This window comes from Tremella mesenterica (genome assembly GCF_000271645.1).
Source record: "Tremella mesenterica DSM 1558 unplaced genomic scaffold TREMEscaffold_7, whole genome shotgun sequence".
In the NCBI taxonomy this organism is placed as follows: Eukaryota; Fungi; Basidiomycota; class Tremellomycetes; order Tremellales; family Tremellaceae; genus Tremella; species Tremella mesenterica.
In genome coordinates, this window is record NW_006711231.1 from 727,448 (window position 1) to 750,370 (window position 22,923).

A 22,923-nucleotide genomic window follows, 5' to 3' on the forward strand; every position below is an offset into this window, starting at 1 on the left:
TTGACATTTATGTATGCCTTCCATCCTCCAACCTTCCAACCTTCCAAGTAAGATTGACAAAGTACAAAGGGGATGAGGTAAATACCATAACGTCATTCCTACTTCGGTACTCGCGGCTCAACCTTCCCAATTTTTCTTCCCTCGGCCTACCGGCTTAGAAGACAAACTTACATACCCGTCAACCATCTTCTTCTCACTCCGCTCCGTCTTCATCACCGCTTTCAACTCACTCCGAAGTCTTCTAATCCTACAACTCCATCACACTACCTTCCTTCTCATTTTCATCCTCTTCGTCTTCCCTCATTAGTCAATTCTTGAATTTGTAATCAAAATTCACCCCTACGTCACTGAGAATACCATCTTAGTAATCAAATTCTCGGTGGGAAACGATGATTAATCCTCTTTCCTACGTAGGTGGATCATACCAACCTATTAACGAACTCAATGGACTTCCTTCCGAAAACATGCAACAACAAATCATACACCCTCAGAAACCCTTGCCAGGTAAGACAGGACATGATCGTGATAAAGGTACGGAAGGAGAAGGAGTTGAAGCAAATGGAGGTAATGGAGGAATTGGGAAATGGAAAGATGGACCTGTAAAAAATGCTTGTTTGTCATGTAGGACTAAGAAGGCTAAATGTGATGGTACCAGACCTATATGTGGACAGGTGAGTACTTTTTTTGCCGATTTGATCTTCATACATACATGAGAGAAGAAGACTGGTCATCATACAACTTTTCGAGATTTATCTTTTCTTCCTTTAGTCTAAACCCCCATTATGATGTTCGAGACCTTTCCCGAGGCCGCAAGTGCTTCATTGCGGTTATGGAATGATTTCTTCATATCCATGATACTCATGATTAAGGGGTAGTAAACATCTGTAAATTTCACTGGTCTTTTGTCAGAATGGTAGACAAGAAAGGCGTCAATCGTTAGATGGATAATGAAAGGCATGAAGAGTGCGTAGGGATAGTCATGTGGGATTGCGCACTATGAGCAGTCATCATCGTGTGGTGTCAGGATTAGATCGAGGACTCTCATACCCCGGTGGTCGTTCGTCGCCACCCATGCTGGCATCCGTGGGCGTCATGACTTTGCTAACGATCAGTGTGTCAAAAAAGGAGCCGAATGCGTGTATGTTAAATCCAGACGTGGAGGTGCGAGGAGAAAGAGAGAAGGTTGGTTCCCCCCGTGGCTCTAACTTCTGAGAATACGATGATGCTGACCTGCCAGCGATGGTCACACCGTCCGCTTTACAGGAATTTCTAAAACGACTCGATGGTCTTTTAGGTATACCAGAATTCAATCTCGCTCCAGCTCCTTCCAACATGCCCACCGACACTACCAACATTCTCCGTCGTTTCTCTTCCAGGGATGAGATGTGAGTTACTTGCACAGATTGTGTGTAGTTCGTGACTCACGGACTAGTCTACGATGTTACTACAACGAAGTTCACCCTTTCTTACCAGTCATGCCACCTCGACAATACATGTCCGAAGTTTCACGATGGCTTCTCCCAGAATCACCTTTTCTCTATGCCGCTCAGACCATTCTCACTCTCGTACCCCATGGTCTCGACCCTCGACCTGCGTCGGCAGAATCAAAATACATTCGTTCTCGAGCTTCTCGCGAATTGGCCAACAAGACCATGGCTCTCATAGACCGTATGGAAGATCCAAAATCTCGAATCGAATGTGTTCAGGCTCTTTCCATGTTGTCTCTCTGGGAATGGGGTTGCGCCGCTAATCCTTCTCAATCCAGAGCTAGATCAGCGCAAGCAGTTCAAATAGCCATGGAATTAGGTTTACACGAATTAGATCGTTTTGCCATTGCTTCTGCTGGAACGGGAGTCAGTGGGGGTAGAAGTATGGAAGGTGTGGATTGGAAACAAGATATGTCAAGAAGAACTTGGTGGTGTGCTTATGTTCATCAACTCATGTCTTGTATAGTATCAGGTGCTTCTCCAGTTTTATCAGCAACGGATCCTCGAATCAAAGTCAATTTCCCAGTTTGCGCAGTCAACGATAACGCTTGGCCGAATTGGATTCTTACCATTCAACAATGTGCTACCGTTTTCGCTTTGGTCAATAACGCGTATTATTCTCAACAAGTTCAATCCGCAGCATGGGGAGAAAGACCTGTGGAAATGCTTTTGGAAGAAAAGATCAAAGTTCATCAAGAAATGTTTGAAATAGATCGACAAGTTATGGAACTTATGCAAGAAGCAGAAAGAACAAGTGTTATCGAACTCGTTCCTGGTGGTGAAGAAGAAGTAGTCCGGAATCAACAATTATCAGCAAGATTAGGATTAGCAGTAATGCACATTCATATTCATCGACATCAAGCTTTTCCAGAAGTTTCTTTATTCAGTAAAAGGATTTGTGGTCTACCGATCAATACCGATAATAACACCTCAACTCCTGCTCCAAGTACGAACAGTTCAAATTCTGCGAAAGGAATTTTACATCCAGATATGAATCATATAAATCCTTTACTCGTTTCTTCTCCACATCACGAATTATCATATGGAGCAGCCAATGAACTCATCGCCAATTCTATGATCAATCGTTCAATTTCACCAGAATCAAATTCACAACATTCTCAAGCTCCGATCCAAAATCTAGCTCAAAACCAAAGTCAGAAACAAAACCCTCTATTATCGACATTTTATCAATTATCAAATGATATGTGGCAACCTGAAACTTATCCAGATTCTTTACCTGCACCTTGGTTTTCTCAACCGAATGGTGCGGCATCTCTTTACGCTCCAGTCGAAGTTTCACCAAGACATTTACCTCCTTTGGTAGGATATCAACCTGTTCCACCTTTAAACCAATCGCCTGCATCTTCAAACTCACATCTCTTGTCTTCACCGGCGGATAGAAGTAGATCGGTCAGTACGGATGGTGGAAAGAAACATAATAAAGCATGGGGTGTGAGTTCGGAAGATAAAGTTGTTGCGGAAGAAGCAAACATCGATTCGGCTGCTATTGCCAACAGAACGATTTTCCCACCTGGTGTCAGTTTGGCGAGATGTGCGACGGCTGCACATACTATTGTGAGGTTGGAGGTTTTACATAGAAGTGCTGTCATTGCCATGTGGGAAGGACCGTGAGTTTAGTCTCATGTGCTCTACCTCATCATCCTCGTCTCATTTTCATTTTCATTCTCCTGATCTTGTCTCCACCTCCTGTGTATCCTTATCCTCTTTCTTGTCTCGTCTGCCCCGTCTCTACGCTCTCATCTCCTTCATCTGGTCTCCCAATTCACCCACGACTATGATAGCCTCCCACCTCTTCTACTACCATCAACTCGTTCCGACAGTTTCTTCTGTGAACGGAGGAAAACAACTTTCAAAACAGAGCTGACCAATCCAGACCAAAATGGCTCCCCTTCTGCGCTTGTGGTCTAGTCACAGGAGCCTACGCTTTCCTTTTACTAGCATTAGCATGTCAACAACAAACCATGCTTCTCGGTTATCCTCCCGATCATATTTCTGAAGAAGTCGACGCTTTGTTGAATAATGTGAGAGTCATCTTGGCTGGTTTGGATGCGTATGGTGTCATGTGGGCAGGAATTGAGGTAATGGCTGGTGAGTCGCATCCTACTTTCATCGACCCAAGTGTATTAGGGCGTCCCTCATTATTACACAGTAATTTCACTTTTTCGCCTCGTACATTGAGGATGTCCCAAACCCTTTCACAACCGTCACTGTTTTGGCCGAGCGATGTCATTCTGCCTTGACCATCCTCATCCTAATCAGTGAATCTGCGATGGAGGCTAATCGCCAGGCGAAGTTCGTGCAGCATTAGAAGCGGCAGTCAGATTACCTCATGATGTTCACGCTCAAATAATGTCAGCTTCAATAAGTAATTCTTCCACTCCTCCGAATCAGAGGGAGGTCTATAATGAAGGTGGGGAAGAGATGTACGAGTATGGTGAATATGAGTATGATAGTTGATCTGGTTGGGGTAAAGTTGTAGAAGATGATTTGATATATACATGACATGCTTTTTCTACCATACCAGTAGTCTCTTGTCCATAGCGCCTCACCCCTCACCGATCATGTCCTCAAGACGTCAGTGGTCAAACAGACACCATGGTTTAAACAGATAGATTCACAACCATAGGACTCAAGTCCGTCGCTGAACTGGTCGTAGAAATATACAAGTAAGGATGTGAAGCGATTGCAGGGCGACGAGAAGAGCAAAGCGAAAAGGGAGATGACGATTGAGGTCGAACATTAACGATCAGGACTCATGCATGATACCATGTACACGTACACCCATATGCCATCTAGATGCCGAGCTTGGTTCGACGCCAGTGTCGACGTTTGGCATTGTACTAGCATGTCAGCTTTGCTTCCTTGCCTCGTCCATGTCCTTCCGACTAGTCATCATTCCATCACTGTCCACTAGATTTCCGGACCTCCATGTCTTTTGAAAGTCACACTGAAGTTCTGCGTGGTCCGTTAAGCACGTAACGAGTAGTCACAGTCTCCACACAGACTCGTAAAGCAGTATGACAACCCGGGGAAACCAGCGGATCAAAGGGGGAAGGGGGTACGAGTTTGTGACGGAACGAGGATGCTTGAGGATTATAAAGAAGCTAAGTGGGAATTATTGAGAACACCATGAAGATGATCTGAGAGAAACGTAAGAGGGAGCAAGGACTAACCTGGATCTTGTCTGTCCATTAGCATGACATGGGCAAATGGATGAAAGGGACTCACTATCGGTCTTAAGCCTGAACCATTGAGGTATGGGACGGTTCTGCCTCGAAGCTTTGGCGAGCTTTTGTTTCGTTCTGAATGATTTTTGGGATGGCTAAGGTCAGTGAACACTCTATAACACGATCACTAGATAGTCCACCATATGAGACGAAGAGCGAGATGTTCTCTTGAGCTCTCTCCGATGCAAAACCCTTCATCGGTAGTTCTTCCCCCAAGACATCGACCCACTACCCACCGACGTAGATCATCGCGACGTGATGTGAGAGTACAAATTCCCCTCTCTCACACAGTGTAGGGTACATGGAGATGGAGGGACAACTCACCATGGTGATCAGACAGACTTTGGATGACCTCTGAAAGAGAAGAAGTGGAATTGTGGATGGTGTTCGTCGTTCGGCGAAATTTCTCTAAAATCCCGGGATCAATGTGGCACTTCATCATCTTTGCCGGCGTTTCCGGAGAATCTTACTGTGGCATCAAAAACACGCGTTTTACACGTGGCAAAATCAACGCGCCACTCTCATGTGCCGATCGCGTCCTTGGTTGACTGGACCCTTTTTCGACCTTTCACCTTCTCTTCATCTGCACTTTGCTTCCTGCCTCTTTGACTTGTTCTTTCTTGCTTTCTGATCATTGTTACTCTTATTCTTATCCATATATCACTCTTAAGACACGAAGACTGGCCTCGGAATTTGAGACGATATCAGAGATTCAACACCAATTGAACGAGAAATAAAGTAGGCTGGCGCGATGCTCCTCACTGAATTGATTCTTTCCAAACGCGGACCGTTGGCAAAAGTATGGTTGTCAGCGCATCATGAACGGAAATTGAGTAAACAGCAAGCTTTAGGTGTCGATGTGGAGGAATCTGTCGGTGAGTTGATCATTTCCCCATCTCTCTGACCTCTGTTCCTTGTTTCGGTTCCAAGAGGGATCTTGCTGACACTTCACTTAGATGCCATCTTAACTCAAGATCAAGGCCCGATCACCCTTCGTATGTCCGGTCAACTCATGCTGGGAGTGACAAGGATATATTCTCGTAAAGTTCAATATCTCCTCGACGACTGTAAAGAAACACGTGAACGTATCACTCTAGCTTTCCGACCTGGTGTGGTCGATTTAGCTCAAGACCAAATTCGCGCTTCTGCACAAGCTATCACTTTTTCTTCCGGTACAGATCATCTTGATCTCATCGATTGGACATGGGCCGCTCCGACAGATTACGCACCTAGGGGATCACACACCGCCCCACCTGCCAAAACACTCCGACCCGCCGGACGGGAATTTGGAGCTTACAATTTCGGTAGACCTCCTGCTGGGTCAATATATGGTGGATCGACAGCTTCCCGTCAGAGCAGTCAGGATGATACAAGTCATTTGGATAGTCAGGATTTCTCAGGGATCGATTTGGATCTACGATTGGAAGATTTCGACAGGAGCAGTGTTGAGTTTGCCAGAAGAGCCGCGACACCGCTCAGTTTGACAGGAAGGAGTGCTAGGAGTGGGAGTGCGAGAGAAAAGAGTTTTGGTGGGTTAGGTGCGATGGATGGGGATGTGTCATTTGAACCTATGGATCTTGGATTGGATTTTGATCTTCCCTTGGATCTACAGCCTCAAAACGTTCAGCTGGCAGATGGAGATGACAGGTCTAGAAGACAGTGTACGTTGACTCCATCTTCATCACATAGCTCACATCGCGGCCTCGACATAGGACATAGTGTATGATGATAATGACTGACGATCAGCAAGCGCCCTCTCGACTCCTCCACCAAGCTCACCTCCTCCAACGCTATTTTTGGCCAAACCTGCCGAAGCAAAATCCAAACGACCCAGACTCGCTCAAGCCGACGACGATATCGAATTGCCCGACGCCGTCTTCGCTCCTAATCGCGACATCTCCGCTCTCCTCATCCCTGAACGTTACATCCCCTCAGACCCCCAAATGATCTACCTCGAATCTATCATCTCTGACCCTGGAGCCCACTTTTTGCCTTCCGTCCGAGTTGGTGACGAGACGAAGATCTACGCTGGTCCGTACGGTCTCTCATCAGAATTAGCCGATTTGTTCTCCTTCCCCTCAAATATCCTTCGTCGTGACACCTCTGATCAAGTGGATGATGTGAACGAGGAAGACCCCGAACGAACTCCCAAGCGCGCTAGAATGGGTACAGAAGCAGAAAGTTCCGTCCCGGATGTCGAAGTAGCTCGTAGAGCCAGTGCGGTCCCCTCAGAATTCGGTTTCCCCACTCCAGGAGGTGACTTTGACATGTCCTTTGGACCAAACGAACCGTTCGAGATGGGGATGGATGAGGGACCTCTTTTCGAGACTCCCAAGAAAATTCCTCAACAATCAAGAATACGTTCACCGTCGTTGGCACCTAGCAGGGCGGAGAGCATTGCCAGACAAATACAATTCGCCGATGATGGGAGTCATCCGTTAGCAATGTTCGATCCTAGAATGGGAGAGGTGGAACCGGAGAGTCAGAGTTTGTTAGGTGAGACGCCGAGTAAGAGTAGTGTGGTGGAGAGTAGAGGAGCGTACTCAAAGAATACAGGTATGGCTATGGGTCTCTTGAGAAGAGAATTGGGGAGTGTCGAGGCGGATAAGAAGGTGACTTTTGGGACAGTCGCGGACAAGGTGAGTTTAAGTGTTCTCTTCTTCTTGAGATCTTCTCCCATTCCCCTCTTGACTTGTTCACTGGCATCTTGAGTTTTTTCCACACTGTCCACTCATTCTGACCCCTCGGGGCCGTCGTGAGGAATCTTGTGTGAGAAGGTGCAAGGCTGAGAGCAGGCTTCTCGTCGAGCGGCAGCAGCTTTCTTCTTCGAACTTCTCGTTCTCGGCACACGCGACTGTGTTTCGTTGGAACAAGACAAATCGTATCAAGATATCGAAATCCGGAGCAAAGAAAAGTTATTCGCCGAAATGACTGCTTGACGTCTGGTATCTTCTTCAGCCTCATCATTCTATCAATCTATTCGGTTTCAAAACGACGTTTCATGATATCAAAATGTTTCAACAGTGGTATAATCCTATCTCGATTAGTAATGCATCTTGTTTTCTATTCCCACGCCAGACGATTCGAGGCTCGCCACGAATCTTCATCGCTTGTCGGGACGTAGAAGTATATTCGTACGCCTGCTCGACGATTTCGCCCGTTTGGGACAAATTCCTACGGATCCTTTCACTCGTGTTTGATCAAAAGGGGAAAAGTCTCGAATGTTCCTTCCCCGCTAAAAGTCGGATCAATGGATCTAGGGTTTCTCACATGAACCAATGTCTATAAGATAGCTGATAATTCTCAGTGCTGCTGACTTTGGGACTACCTCTCTTGCCACTAACTCACAGTGTATACCACATACGGATCACCTTCTCATCGAGCATTTCAGTCCGAGACTGTGGTACAACCAGAGAGTCATGACGAAGAGTGGAGGTTCCGGGTCCGGCACATGGTCTAGTCGGCTTCAAACTTTACGGCTGCCAAAAGCCATGTCGACCGAAGACATGATCCGATCATTCGTACATGAGCCACCCATGCATGCAGGTGAAATTCATTTGGCTAGAACGGTCAACATTATCTCTGCTGAAGCTGCTGACAGTAGCGGCATGCCTGATGGTCCACCACTGCTGATGAGGTTCAGTCCTTCGAGATCAATGTCGTCGAGCTTCCCTCATTCATTGGCAAAGCGTCCTGGGCCGTTGACGCGCGCTTTGTCTTTGATATTGACCAAACCCGACAGCAGAGGTGATCGCGATGGCAGAAGGACCAAATCATCGGGATCATCAGGGAATGACATGGGTGCACCATCGATTCTGAGTCGGTTTTTGTTGAGAGGTAGACCACAATCCGCACCTCCCGAAGCGCTTGTGCCTCGGTCGCCTCCCGATCTCTCCATGGCCTTCTACCAACCTGAAACTCTCCAACACTCTGGGAGTCCAAGTTCCCGGCTTCCGTCGTCTTCCCCTCTAACTTCTTGGCAACACGACGATCACGACGGTCGACTAGAATTACCGGCGAATGACGCTATCGAGAAGCCCCCGCAAGAAGAGACTTCTCGCAGATCGAGTGAATCGGGACATTCGGGCCAATACAGGTCTTCGATCCTGTGAGAAGATCCAGGGGTGGAGATGCAATATATATCTCAACGGCGTATAGTCTATCAACGTAAACGTCAACATGTTCTCCAGCGTCAACATATTCCCCCATTGTCACATTGACCAATGTCATGTGTTGCAACCCGGTAATCTTCCCCCTCGGTTCACGAGTAGAGCAGTATGAGGCACAAGGTATAGTACACATGGATGAAATGACTAATTTCACTGATACTCCCGATTGACTGAAATGACTAGTTAACTAAGTTATCCTACCCAGCCGTCCGCTCGCGTCCGGACGTCGTCCGCCACAAAGTCACGTGACACCCCCCTTTTTGCCCATAGCGTCCGAGGTCCCGTCCTTGTAACCGCGGTTACAGGAATTACACCATACAAACAGCCGCGGTTACAGACCTTCTCGGGTTCCTGAGTGTGAAAAAAGGGTTACAATGAACAATGCAACGTTATTTTCACTATCTGCAACTGTCTTTCATCCATTTCAGCTCTCTACCACCTGCTTTTGCTTTATTCAACTATATAATGTCTCGTCAAAACCGTCTTAACGCTACTATACATGATGAGATTGCGGATTGTTGGAATACGTCAGATAATTGGCGTGAAGACTTTGGGGAACTTGAGAAAATGAGTAATGCTTCCTCAACACAAGCTCATTACCAAGTACGCATACGAAGATGGCAAGAATGGTGTCAAAGAATGAAGTTTAGCACTGGGTACGTGACTTTGTATGAGTTGGCCGACGTCGGCCGACGTCGGCGGCAGATTGCTTGATGGGGCAAAGTAGGAACGATCAAAAGATGCTAATTGTTCCAGAGATACGGTTACACCGGAGTACGCCCTTAGATGGATATATACACAAGTGTTATTTTACCCCAATAATCGTACAGATACACGCAAAAGAGAACGTCAAAGTACCCCTGAGGAAGCAGAGACCTCAGTTGCTGGAGCAAGAAGAGCAAGTTCTGACCTACTACCAACATGCTCAATCGAAGATGTTGAAACAAGTTTGGATACGTTGGAAGAAAGTCAACTACGAGCTTTAGATGTAGTTGAAGACCTAACTCGAGGAGAAAAAGTGCCTACAACAACAGCTAGAGAAAGTGGTGTGTTCACTTGCTAACTGTGATATAAAGTGCTTGCTGAATGCCAGTTTTGTTAAAGCTTAGCCGAATGACGCAAAGTCAAGCGTCAATCAAACTGCATGTAGCTGCTCTGGTCAGTCTATGGAAACAGCAGAAATACAAAGGCATGAACAGTCATCCTCATCCGCGCTCGGCAGCAATGAAAAGCCTTTTGTTAGTCTTAAGACGAGTAGATGAACAAACGAAAAGGGAAATGTTTATCGATAAAACAAGTAGTAAGTAAGCACAGTCAAGAGCCTAATTGATTATTAGATACAATTTTCGACGGATATCAAAGTAGAAAACAAATTGAGGATTGCTTCAGTGCTTACGTCTCTCGAAATACCGAGCAAGGCCTCCGTGACGCTGTTGCTCACGCTCTAGGCCTGTACGTGCTCTACCGGGGCGATAACCAACGAGGCATGGAACTTTCAGATTTGGCGTACACTGTGTGGGATAACGAGGGACCAACACCCATGTTAGTTGTTGTGTGCGTTAGTAGACGTGGAAAAGTCAACAAGCATGGCAAAGTAGAGTATTCGGGGTTAATACGCAACAAAGACGTTTTCATGTGTCCTGTGGGGATCTTAGCAGTTTACTTGTTTGCTCGGTGAGTGAATGTCAGCCGACGTCGGCCGACGTCGGTTTAGCTAAACTAATATGCGTGTTAATTCACTTAGATTTCAGGCCGGCAGCCTTGGAGACAATGGATTTCCCAACCTTGCTTCTCGTGAGACGTGGTACAACGATAAACTCCTCCAACATTCAATATATTCTCGTACAGATCAACTCACGTATAAAGCACAATATGATTCAATTACTCAGGCTCTTAAAAGCGCTCAAGTTAATACGGGAAAGAAGACACATATCAATAGAGCCGGAGGAGCTCAGCTCGCAGAAAGTGAAGGTGTATCAGCTCAAGATATTGCGCGTGCAGGCCATTGGAATCAAGATGTTTTGGAAAATGTCTACTTGGGTCATATGCCTCGTTCAGTATTACGTGCATTGGCCGGGTTTAAGCCTTATGGAAGCCAAGACTATTACCTTCCGCGTGATATTCCTGTACCGGACACTTTACAGAGAATGGTATTTCCTTCTCTTGAAAAATGGTAAGCAAACCTCGTTTGTAAACGCATTGCTCATGTAAAGGGAACTGGATCTTTCCTTACGACAAGGTGACGCTATAGACAGACAGGCTATGACGTTTGTTCAGCTTTTGAAACACCTTCGTAAGGTATTTTTTCAAGACATCTGCGCCTGGCGTCAAAAATACCCAGAGCTGTACCTTTGGTCGCATTCCCTGTTTCAAAATGACGAATTCAAGCAATGGGAAGCTTGTTATTTTGACACATGCTCTCTTCGTACGAATAGTCACGATCGTAGGCTAGCTGAAGCCATGCCACAACTTGCATCAACTCTCTCGGCGCATTTCATGAAGCAAACACAAGATAGTACCGAAATTCATCATAAATTGTCGTCTTTGATCACAACCGCTCAAAATCAAGACGTATCATTGAACCTTAACCAGCAGCAGCTGTCTCGGATCCTTGTCGCTTTAAGCCAGCCGATTATTTTACCTAGTATTCTTCAAGGAACTGAAATTACGGCAGGTGAAACACCCGTGCAATCAGAAACAACATCTCGCGCCCTGCAACCAACGGTACTGCTTGAAAACATTCCTACATCAAGTACAGCAGCAGAAGGTACAGCTTCACCTCTATTGACCGTAGTAAATCAACCTCGAGCTGTCTTGACGCCTTTCAGCCTGCTACGGACTTTACGGACCGTAAATCAAGTTTGGGAAGAATATAACACCGGCTTAAACGGCAAACCGTCTGCTAAAATGATGTACGAGAATCCTCAGCATCATTGGGGCGTTGGCGGTGACACAGAGCGGAGGTTTTGGAACCGACGTCTAGTCATTATTAATCAGATCAAGTTAATGGCTCAGACACGATCAATTACGGAAGACGAAGCTGCTAGGGATCTTGATGCGTTTCGTGTTCGACAGCGTCCTTCGTCGCTTAATGCTTTACATGACACACTGAAAGGTATGTCTGAGAGTGAAAAATTACGCCTCTAAAGCTATAACAATGACAAAAAACCGACGTCGGCCGACGTCGGCCAATGATGGTTTGTTGCGACCATAGTCACCCTCAAAGGATAGTTTCAAACTGTTTCATTGCAATCCCGAGCAACAAACATTGCAGGGCGTAGTTGGTTGAACAATTTTCTACGCAGACAGTGTAAACAAGTGTACACACAACAAGGATGTATTAAGTGTATTGTCGTGAATCTTAACCCACTATTTTCCACCTTTCTTCGTTAATTGAAACTTAGCTATAGCATCAAAATGTCGAATACACCACCTTCTTCCAAAGTACCTCCTCCCACGCCAAAGCGGTACGCAAACAAGGGAAGTCGTCGCAACAACACCTCTCCAGAAAAGGGAGGACAAGCAGTCGATGAATTTTTTTCAACAACAGTATTGAGTACGTTAGAAGCTTTTTTTGAGTCATTGACAGTATCTAATTAGTAGGTGCGTATGAACCGTTCTCATGGGTGCCGGGAACGAAATTTGATCGTCGTATTTTTCCTCAGGATAGCTCAAAGACATTGGCTTTACTGCCAAACACCTTGAAAGGCGAAGTGTGGGCTATACCAGCGAATAAAGAGTTAGAAATAGTGAGCTTGAACTTCTTATGTTAAAACTCGACCAGAACAATACTAATCAATGAAATTAGGTTAAGCGTCACCGTCTGGCGCACAACATCGTGTGTGGCCCCCAATCTATCATTCGTTCCGGCGTGGCAATGTGTTCACATTGCCAAAATCGAATAAATCGTGAGGATGCCGTATCCTTCGGTTGCATAACCGTCAGTGAGAAAGCACAATCAAGCTGTGCTGAGTGCCGTGCAAGAGGAACGAGCAATTGTGATTTTGGGAAGAATGTATTAGAAGAAGAAATTCTAGATGCGTCATTGGCCTCTAACCTTGTTGCCAAGCTCGAAGGATTAGAAGCAATTGTCAGTGGCTTTGGTAAGTACCAGTTAACAATTGTGTGTGCTATGCTAAATGAAAAGCGACCATTGATACCCCGATTCCACCTCAGGTCATTTTGTCGGCTTTGGGTCCCCTTACTCGGGACGGGCGTGCACTTGTTCAGCAGCTTAACGCTGCAGTAGCTGCTAATGTGTTGGACACCGACGATCCTTCCTCACGTCGTCGCCGTACCGCGGTTACCCTTCTTCCCTCGCCGGTGTTGGAACACGGACAACTTACAGGACTCAGTGCGGGCTGGAACGATGAAGGTATGTTTTTTATCACTCATTATTGTGTACAGCACTGACATTAGATATCACGATGGATGACGCTGCAAATAGACAGCTGAATACCGATCCTGCTGCTGCGGCTGCTACCTCTGGTCCTGCGCGGAACTTACGATCGCAACGCAAACATTCTCAGACTTTTGAACAACGTCTTCGATCTGCTCAAGGCTCCGGAAAGCGAGGGAAGTCTCGTCAGATTTCAGAAAGTAGTCGCTTGTCCACTCCCAACGATTTAGATCGTCAAACGTCGAACGCGAGTGGATCAGGTGCCGGGGTGTCAGACAAGGATACGCATGGCCATGATCAAACCATGTTAGAGGAGTTGGATGAAGATGGGGGTTAACTTTGTAGCAAATAGTTGATCAATGTATGCACATGCCATGACTGTCTCATCATTACATGCAAAGGTCGAAGACTTTCAGTAATTGCATGAAGCAAACAATGTTGATTGTTGAAATCGAAAGTCAATCGTAAAAAGCGATCGTAGGCCGACGTCGGCCGACGCCGGCTCACGTGGCACGGAAGATTTGGTTACACCGGACGGGCCCGGACGGCCCATATGGACCCCGTCCGGTCCCTATTGGCCCTGAGGTCGTGTAACCATTAGTTACCCGTACCGATCATACTTAATAGTCATGTTATGTTCGTATCATGCTACCATGCTCACTCCAAGATCTCATGATCTCATGATTCATGAAATCCGCTCGAGTACTCCTCCCGAAAAATGACATACAAATCCATCTTTTGTACTCCTTCTACGGTGGCCCGGTAGTCCTTCGAATTTCCCAAATTTCATTCCGCGTTTTCGATTCTTGTTGGACCAAATCCATGAACCATGGCCTGCATCCCTGCCCCACAGGACACTCTCAAAAGCTTAGACTTAGCCGATATGCTTATCAGATAGTGAAGAGTGTAACCCATGAATTTCATGCATGTAGCTACAGAAGGGACCTAGTAGGAGGGAGTGCTAGATGGTCTCTACATCAACAGTATGAGTATGTGTAGTTGCTGCTTTATATACTTGTAGTCAGTCTCAATGATTAGTGGAGTTGCAGCACAAGACAATGTTCCACTTCATTGAAGCTATACTACTTACCTTACCAGCTCTCATACAAATGGGAGTAAGAGGATCTGATGGGTTGTCCTATGTACAGTAAGTCAGTAGTGACGGAAGGTGGAAGGATAGATACCACGGATACTCCAGGGAAAGTGCCACATTAGATGTAGAAAGAGTGACTTTCTTCCAGGGGTCTTTCTGAGTGGTATGCACTGCACTGGGATGTAGCTACGGTCTGTAGGATCCCAACGGTGGTCTGAACATGTCTCTAGGTGTTTGCATGCATGAGTAATGGGGAAAGAAAGGATAGCATTTGAATCGAAAACGCAGAATCGAAAATGGTCGATCTCGAAGAACTATCGGGCCACCGTACCTTCGGCCGAAACGTCACTTCCTCTTTCTTCCCCAAAATCTCTATACCCCCAATCCCCGGGCCTCGGGACATGTCGTGAGAATTTCAAAGACGAAGACTATCCGATTCTCACCCGTTTCCTCCCGGTCGCCGGGGGGGTTTCAAAGGAAGTCCGAGAAATTCGCACAGACTATAAAGTCCGAGACTGTCTCTTCGTTTCATCGTGCGGCCCCGGCCCCAGCGGCCAGCGGCAGCGGGTGAAAACGCGCTAAGTGATCCACCCGAACGACCCGAAATGACTGAATGGGGTAAACGTATGACAGAGACAAGTTCGGCATACCCCTCTTTCCTTTTATATACCATCCGGGGAGGAGTTTAGATGAGGAAAGTGAAGGGATCAACTTGAACTTTCTCACCTACTTCAACTTCTATAAATCTCATGACTCTTTTCCTTGACTCCACTCTAAAACTCTTTACTTGATATCATCAAAAACAATATCATACGCACGACAACAAAACCACATACCAATATAATTCTTTTAAAAGGTTCACCACATTAATACTTGATTGTACCGATAAGAGGAGAGACGTCATGTCAAACCAGACGGATTCTTCATACATCACAAGGATCGTAATTCCAGGCAACAAAAGTATACTTCCAACTCGTGAATCGGCCGGCAGAATAATCAGAAGGGTAAAGTCTTCTGTCTTACCGAATTCTTCAGGGTACAGGTACTGCATTGACCCCCGGACTTGGAATTCCCCAGCTCAGAATCCCTCAAATCCGACGAACGTTCAGAGCCTAAGAAAGTCAGTTTCAAGTGCTTCTCTACAGAGGTCCTTGACCAAAGCAGCGCATACAGCCACGTCAGTTGTTAGGACCTTCACCAAACCCATCCCATCGGTATCACCTTCTGCTTCTCCGTCATTGCCCCCTCTCTCCTATGATTCTGGCAGTGTACCCATCTCGGCTCCCGACTTGGGTCATGATCCCGGGGAATTGGGCAATGCAAGCAACAGGAAGAACTCCGACAGGCGCACGTTGCACCCATTTCTTGCTGATTGGGGCCCGAACCCAAGATATCCGGTCGTAAATGGAAATTCGGTCAGAAAAAGTCGATCCTGGTGATGTTATGGAGAGAATAGGAGTAATTGACATGCAGATGATGCTATATGTATCACTGAGCAGCTATTCATCCACTGAATGAGTCTTCTTCCCCTCAAAGTGAAGAGTCCATGACAGAAGCTTTCTAGAGTTGACCTCCTCACCCGTCATCCTACCTGTCAGCGATTCCATCATAAGTCATGTCATCACCAACCCCTGAGCCATCTCACGAAAACACAACGTGAATAGCATTGACCCAGTGAGAAGTAAGATGTTTTTCGCAGGTTGTCAGTCATTAAAGAAAGAAGAGGGGTTAAAAGGTAGAAATAGAAATGAACTCACGTAATTCCATAAGTCAACGGAGCCTCCCATAAGAACATCCCTATCGTGACTAACGCCAACACTCCCACTACTCCTAAAGCCACTTTACTCATCCTCGCTCTTACTGCTGGTCGTAGTCTCGTCTTTAATCCAGCGACGGATACCGGGTAATTGACCTCTTCCACCAGAACGAAATTCAGGATTGAACCTGCTATCAGTGACGCGGCTAGATGAGCTGGGAGATAGTGATGAAGGAATCTCTGACGAGCCATGAGGAAGAAAGGGAAGTAATGGAATGCCCAGGCCCCGAAGAAGTAGCCAGTGTTTCTGTATAGACGATTTCGGATACCTATCAATGTCAGCTCAGGTCTGTCCCCCATTGAATTCCTCTCGCTGTCTCATCATGAACTCATGTCAGAGTCGAGTACGGTTCTACCTTATAATAGGGGCAGGGGAGAGGGAAGAGGAGGAAGTAGGAATCGGGGATACTTTGATGACTCACCCTCTTCTAAAGGCTCTATACCTCTCCTCCTAGCCAACTGTTCCGCCAGCACGATACCAACATAAACGCTGACCGATACCGCGGTTATCCACCATCCGATCAAATTCCCAATCATATAAATTTGTTGTTGTGTATCCCCATCTGTCCAGAAACTGATTCCACTAAGACAGAAAGGCCATTCGATAGGATTACTAGCATAAGGATGTTCCGCAGTCAAACCCGCATTATGTTGTAACATCAAAATTTGCAACTCCAAGAATTTCTTGAAAAAATTACGTTTCTTCACCACTTTAGGTTCTACGTGTCCGGTTCGATTCTTGAAATCCATTCCTTGACCATCTTCGATGATATCCTCGACGAACCAAGCTGTGGTACGATCTTGCATGTTCTTATTCCCATTCACTTCTTGTTGTCCGAAAGCCCATTCAGGTAATGCTTTGGCATGTGTCCATAAAAGAACTTTGGTAGGTACATGAATGAGTTTGAAATGACCTGAAAGAGATCGCCACGGTTCACCAGAATGAGCGTCGATAAGATTCAATTGGAAAAGAGTGTCATTATGTCTTTCTTCGTCTTCAGGAACGACGGTCGTGAATTCTTGATTGGTTGGCATTAGAGGAGATGCGACGTCATGAGTCAGGAGAAGAGTATCAGAGTTGATATGACGAAGTTGGATGATATCGTTATGGCGGACAACTCGACCACGACCTGAATCTGGGATTTCTTTGGTTGGAAGGATTTGCCAGTGATTATTGGTATCGTTATGAGGGTAACATGTAACCTGTTGACCTAGGAGTTAGCACGTGTACAAGCGTCCCCTCAAAGAGAAATCGTAAAGTCACTCACCCTGAGATGATATACGTCCATCTTCATATCGCAGAGGATATGACTCTAGATGAGAGTGCAGATATTGTTTGGTATCTTTATGTTTGAGAGTCACCGTGTCGTAATATCTGATCTCTTGGGCGTTGAGTAAAAGTTGATTACCCTGTAGTGTCTCCTGGAATGCGGGCGACATGAATGAGTCTCCGGGACCGGAGTAAATGAGGATCTTGAAGTGAACCCAGAAGAAAGCCAGATATGTGAGGAAGGGTATCAAGATGAGGCCAAGAGCGCGATAAGCGAAATGTCTATAGAAGTAAGACTGACCATCAGTGTTCCGCGAAAAACACCCTCCTCCAAACTTGCTCAATGATACAACCCTTGCAAGTTGCCAAAAACACACGAGTCGAGGAGAGAAAATCTACTCACAATTTCAGGGTTCTTCTTGATGTCTAGAATTCCCCATAGATCCCATAAGACGGCAACTCCGACAGTCGCAAATGTCAATACACCGACCATCTTACATCCCAACGTACAAGCAAGTGATAAACCGGTACAAATGAGCCAGAACCACCATGTTTTGCTAAACTCGCGATAACGTTGTTGGTGAAACTTGATGTAACACAGTAAGGAGAGTGACATGAAGAGGACGAGAGCGGCGTCAAGTAGGATCAGACGGGTTTGCGTTACATGACCGTTGTCTGAAATCAGCCATGTTCATCTAACAACATTCTCATCCTATCCCATAAATCTCTACCCACATTCCAGCGACGCCATAGATGCAACCGATCGTCCGTGCGGGGTGCGATGTAAAGTGATTCATGATTGAGAATGACGTACCAAACAGAACCAATAACGCTGAGAAAGCTGCTATCACAACTGGATACCCGGACTCCCTCATAATGGCATAAACCACAGGTACAGTCACACTTCCCATCACCGCGCAAAAACTCCTCATTCCCACATAAGGGACATTGGCCGTGGTATAGCTATCCCCGATGTTATCGAAACCAAAATCTCCCTTGAAACCGACCAACCAAGCTCCGAGAGCATTGAGAAGTTTAGCGAAGGGCGGATGAACGTCAAAATAATATTCTCTCCTCAGGTATTGTCCGGCAAAAGCACCAAAGTGGACTTCATCAAAGACCACTTGATCTGGGTGGCCGATACGATAAAAGCGGACGACGAAGGCTAAGGTGGTGAGGGCAAGAGCTGTGGAGAGTGAGATGAGGGTTTCAGAATGGGAGGTGGGTGGTGGTCTAGGTCTGGGTAACCGACGCTGGGTCATGAGCTCTTCCTTTCTGATGAGAAGGTGAGGAGGTTCGTAGAGTGGACTGCGATCGGCTGCCTTGCTGCTGAACAAGGCGAAGCGGCCCCAAAGACAAGTGAAAGGTCATGTCAGGGGGTGACGGGAGAATCATAACATCTCCAGTGCTCAAAATCAGAGGAAAGAATAGTATCACTCGGGGTACAAGGTGAAATAGAACCCACCTTTTCATCATCGGAAGTTGTTCGTGAGATGGAATGAGGTAAAGTGGAAGCTTCTCCACCCGTTTTACGTTTTCTTGCCAAAGACATGCTGTACTCTATACCGTCTGTCAACTTCTTTTGTGCAAGGTATGACTTGATGTCGTCGTCGACGTCGTTACGGTTGTCGTTGTCGCTACCACTTTTCCCTTTGTCGACGCGACGATTGATTTAGCGACATGTTCCTTTCCACGTGCCACGTGGGAGGAAAAAAAAGACAAAAGACACGTCATGAACGGAATCAAATGTACGCTCACTTTGCTCCGCCGAACTCGCCGAGCTGAAACGTCATTCGAATTCACTTCTCTGCACTTTACTCGGCAAGCTATAAACATACTAGGGAAGCAGGTGAATCAAAGTGTGATCTACCACCTTTGCGGCAGAAATAGAACATGTCTGGGACACCTGATCTTCCTTCCCCGAAAGCTTTAGAGCAAACTGCTGTACAAAAGGGTGAACAAGAGCTTGATACTCTGGTGGCAGAAGATGCCGACTCGACCGATTCCTCTGTCCGATATGGTGCGTAGCGTCTCTCCGTTCTGGACTGATAGATTTGATGAAGCACTAATGGACAGCTGCTTATCTGAGACGAATAAGAGATATCGCTAGGGCCGGGTCTAGGTATACTGCCTATAGTGAGTCAACCAATATTACCAATTCTTTCTTCACAACAAGACGATGTAGGAACAAATATTCATATTCAGCATCCGATATAGGTGAAGCTTTCCGACCTGTCGTCCCGCCTTATCTCGTCACTCTCGCATACGGAGTCTCCTGGGCATATCTCATCGGTGACGTATCATTCACGACTTATAAATCATCCCGATTAGGTCCGACACCTATAGAAGCTGCAAACATGTCTGAACCTACTAGATTAGCATTAGTAGCTGTTAAACGTAGTGTTTTCCAAAGCGTCGCATCTATGGCTTTACCGGCATTCACCATACATACCGCTGTTAAATACGCAAGTAGGAGTTTGGCAAAGAGTGGGAATGTTACAATGAGGAGATGGGGTCCAACCGCTGTTGGGATTGGTTTGGTACCTGCTTTACCTTATATGTTTGATGAACCTGTAAGTAATTTTTCCTTCTCAGTCATCTGACAATGTTCGTTCACCCAGCCAATATGATTATATGACTGTGAAGTTGGCTCCGAGCTGACATGCAGGTGGAACATGTCGTGGATTGGGGATTTGATAAACTTGAAGAAAGATGGTTCCGATCTGGCTTGAAGTCGAAGGTTGAGTGAATTTTATGGTTTCTGGTACCTTCATTGATCTTCTCTTCGAGCCCACTTTTTCTCCACATGTTCATCTATGCTAGATCAGATACTGCCATCTCTGTGACCTTCCCCGTCATGAACTTTCGAGTTTTGTCTGAAGAGCTTTGCAAGTTTAGAAATGGAATAGATGATGCAGATAATGTACTTGTTTTTCTACCCACAAAACCTCTCGTCGGTAACCTGACGTTTCCCCTGCCTGACCACAACCCAACACCCAATCCGGCAACGAACAATCAAGTCACAACACGGCAACAAACCCGATCGAAGTCTATTTCCAGAATCAACACGTCGCACGTCAACCAACAACCAACAACCAACAACCTAGAACCAACAACCTAGAACCGACATAGAGTCACCTGTTTACCAACTTACACCTCAGACACTAACTGACTCGTGGTACGTACTCGTATCCCACAGAACCATCATCCCATCTTTCCCATCGTCTCCAACCTCACGACCCTCCAATCCCCCGGAGCTTTCTTGACGATCGCCACCATTCCTTCATCCATTTCAGTCTTAACCGCCCTCAGTCCTTCCCAACCATTACTGAGTAATCTAGCTTGTGTACCCAACGCGGCAGGGACCGAACTACCTTTATATTCTTCTGAAAAAAGGTCGATTTTATGTGTGTGTATTATCCCAGAACTCGTCGCTGTGATCCTCAACATCCTTCCTCTCTCTCTTCCTCCATCTCCATCTCCGACTTCATTTCCCTCCATTCCAAATCTTTCAATCTCTTCATTCCTTTCTCGTGAACTCGACTCCGTTTCCCTAACGCAAATACTAATGGGTTGTTCGTGCCATTCAGCCCTTGCTAGAGGAACGTTCCCACCTGCTGAAAAAGGGTTTCTTGTAGGAGACAAAAAGACAAAACTTTCATTACCCCTAGTGAACACTCCGACTTCTCCTTCATCCCTCATTCCGATCCATCGTACGGGACCCCATTCTTTACCTTTCTTACCAAGATCCAAGTCGGTAACTGTACTATCCACTACTTTTATCAAACAAGCTTTAGAACCAAAGCTTACGAATATGCCGAGACTGAGATCTTCACTATCGAGTTCATGGTCGATTATTAAAGGTGTAGAGAGGGTTAGAAGACTGAGATGATGAGGTGAGGAAGGGAGATAGAATGATTTTTTGGTTTTAAATTGGATAGGTGATGAAAGGGATGAATGACCGAGGAAGAGAAAAACAAGATCTTTGGTCCCTATTGCTATGATAATAGGTGTTTCGTCTGATTCCTCGTTGCTTCTTGTGATGTTGTTCGTTATTTCCCCTCCTATCGTTCCACTCGTCCCATTTGGTCCTACGCCACTTCCTACCGATCGGACTGAAGATACTCCACTTCTATCACCAAAACCGCCACCACCATTGACGCCGTTGTGATTAGGGTCGTTGTTGTTGAAGGGGCCAACCTGCGGAGTGACGATCATGGACTTGGAACTCCCTGTGGTCATACACAAAACATCTTTCACTGACAAAACCACAAAATCTCCTGCCCAAGCTTCCGCAATCCCCATATCCCTCATCTCTTCATTCCCATGTGATCTAATCTTCCCTTTCCCCTTTCCACCCGATACACTCAGATCTACTCCTCCATGTGATAAATCCTGCATAGCGCTCCATCTTCCTAAACTTGCTAATGACTCTAATTTCCATACCCTTACTTCACCTCCTTTCTTACCGTCACCACCGCAAAATACCGCTACTGTACCTCTTGGAGTTTGTCCTTCTTCCGTAAAGAAGACAGAAAGGATACGAATGTCCCATACTGGTAAACCGGTCCATACGTGTCGTGCTCCTTGAGAATTCAGGCATTTGAGACCTTCGGCCGTACCGAGCAGAATAAGATCACCGTCGAATAGGGTGAGTGAACAGGTAGGAGGAGAAGTGGAGTGTGGTTCATCCGGTACGGGGAGTATACAAAGGTCGGTGGGTGGGAGAGGTGTGTGTGGTTTTGAGATACGTGTGGAAGGAATGTGTGTGGGAGGGAGATAAGAAGGAGGAGGATGGGATGGGGATGATGATTGAGCTTGAAGAGCTTGACGGGCTTGACGACGTGAGTTGGGATCATTACCAGTTGGATAACGTTCCAAAGCTCTTTTTTCAACTAAGAGAGTTAGCGATGGAAAGCATCCAGACCTCATCTTATAGAGTATAGTATCCCTACAGATGCCAATGTTCACACGAAGTCAAATATATGACGAAAGTGTAAATGGCTAGAAGCTGGGGAGTTATTCTCGTGGAACAAGTGGATACTCAGGAAGTCCAAAGGAATACAGTGATGTATGCCATGAGGTAAGCTAGTCGTGGACAGTAGTAAAGGATATCGTGAAATGAGGGTAGAACGACATATCTCATAGCTAGTACGAGAAGGAAATACAAAAACTCACCCCATCCCCTCCATCTACCAAACCTAGCCGTAGAATTATTCTCCTCTTGTTCCCCTCCTTCAGCCGGAGGAACAACATCAATCGATTGTTCGTACGTCGGCAACCCTTCTTGGCCCTCTACCCGAAGTATATGATGGGTCTCGTCAGCGTCATCTCGCGGTGGAGCTGCATTGTCGTTTTGACCCTCCATGATGATATGGAGAGAGCTGTTGGAGTGGGGGAGGGAAGGTGGAATGTAAGATGGTAGATTATGAGTAAAGGCT

The 22,923-nt window shown here is 46.2% G+C and overlaps 7 protein-coding genes across 7 annotated transcripts; 4 read left to right on the plus strand and 3 right to left on the minus strand.

The window, feature by feature from the left end:
- Positions 1-464: 464 nt before the first annotated feature.
- Positions 465-3,965, plus strand: TREMEDRAFT_63184 (uncharacterized protein; the record flags this gene model as incomplete). The annotated part of the gene is made up of 8 exons (XM_007005392.1): positions 465-671; positions 941-963; positions 1,005-1,083; positions 1,113-1,182; positions 1,238-1,385; positions 1,433-3,115; positions 3,382-3,596; positions 3,796-3,965. The coding sequence occupies 8 exons, from the start codon at positions 465-467 to the stop codon at positions 3,963-3,965; spliced, it is 2,595 nt and encodes an 864-aa protein (XP_007005454.1).
- A 335-nt stretch (positions 3,966-4,300) lies between these two features.
- TREMEDRAFT_31788 (60S ribosomal protein L39) lies at positions 4,301-4,830 on the minus strand (the record flags this gene model as incomplete). Its single annotated transcript, XM_007005231.1, has 3 exons — positions 4,301-4,348; positions 4,682-4,692; positions 4,737-4,830. Coding segments are annotated over 3 exons (153 nt in total), but the record flags the coding sequence as incomplete, so codon positions are not given.
- A 529-nt stretch (positions 4,831-5,359) lies between these two features.
- Positions 5,360-7,806, plus strand: TREMEDRAFT_71896 (uncharacterized protein). Its single transcript, XM_007005519.1, has 4 exons — positions 5,360-5,610; positions 5,692-6,396; positions 6,482-7,374; positions 7,531-7,806. Exons 1-4 carry the CDS (start codon positions 5,487-5,489, stop codon positions 7,672-7,674), a joined length of 1,866 nt encoding a protein of 621 aa, XP_007005581.1. The 5' UTR covers positions 5,360-5,486; the 3' UTR covers positions 7,675-7,806.
- A 348-nt stretch (positions 7,807-8,154) lies between these two features.
- On the plus strand, positions 8,155-8,847 carry TREMEDRAFT_63186 (uncharacterized protein; the record flags this gene model as incomplete). The annotated part of the gene is made up of 1 exon (XM_007005393.1): positions 8,155-8,847. One exon carries the CDS (start codon positions 8,155-8,157, stop codon positions 8,845-8,847), a length of 693 nt encoding a protein of 230 aa, XP_007005455.1.
- A 7,003-nt stretch (positions 8,848-15,850) lies between these two features.
- TREMEDRAFT_39635 (uncharacterized protein) lies at positions 15,851-19,113 on the minus strand. The gene is made up of 7 exons (XM_007005284.1): positions 18,948-19,113; positions 18,297-18,735; positions 17,886-18,157; positions 17,481-17,778; positions 16,635-17,423; positions 16,154-16,481; positions 15,851-15,983 (listed from the first exon to the last, which is right to left on the minus strand). Exons 1-7 carry the CDS (start codon positions 19,032-19,034, stop codon positions 15,896-15,898), a joined length of 2,301 nt encoding a protein of 766 aa, XP_007005346.1. The 5' UTR covers positions 19,035-19,113; the 3' UTR covers positions 15,851-15,895.
- A 171-nt stretch (positions 19,114-19,284) lies between these two features.
- TREMEDRAFT_44548 (uncharacterized protein) lies at positions 19,285-20,417 on the plus strand. The gene is made up of 4 exons (XM_007005305.1): positions 19,285-19,502; positions 19,559-19,618; positions 19,688-20,055; positions 20,151-20,417. Exons 1-4 carry the CDS (start codon positions 19,376-19,378, stop codon positions 20,229-20,231), a joined length of 636 nt encoding a protein of 211 aa, XP_007005367.1. The 5' UTR covers positions 19,285-19,375; the 3' UTR covers positions 20,232-20,417.
- Positions 20,418-20,686: 269 nt separating this feature from the next.
- On the minus strand, positions 20,687-22,850 carry TREMEDRAFT_63190 (uncharacterized protein; the record flags this gene model as incomplete). Its single annotated transcript, XM_007005394.1, has 2 exons — positions 20,687-22,377; positions 22,661-22,850. The coding sequence occupies 2 exons, from the start codon at positions 22,848-22,850 to the stop codon at positions 20,687-20,689; spliced, it is 1,881 nt and encodes a 626-aa protein (XP_007005456.1).
- Positions 22,851-22,923: the final 73 nt, after the last annotated feature.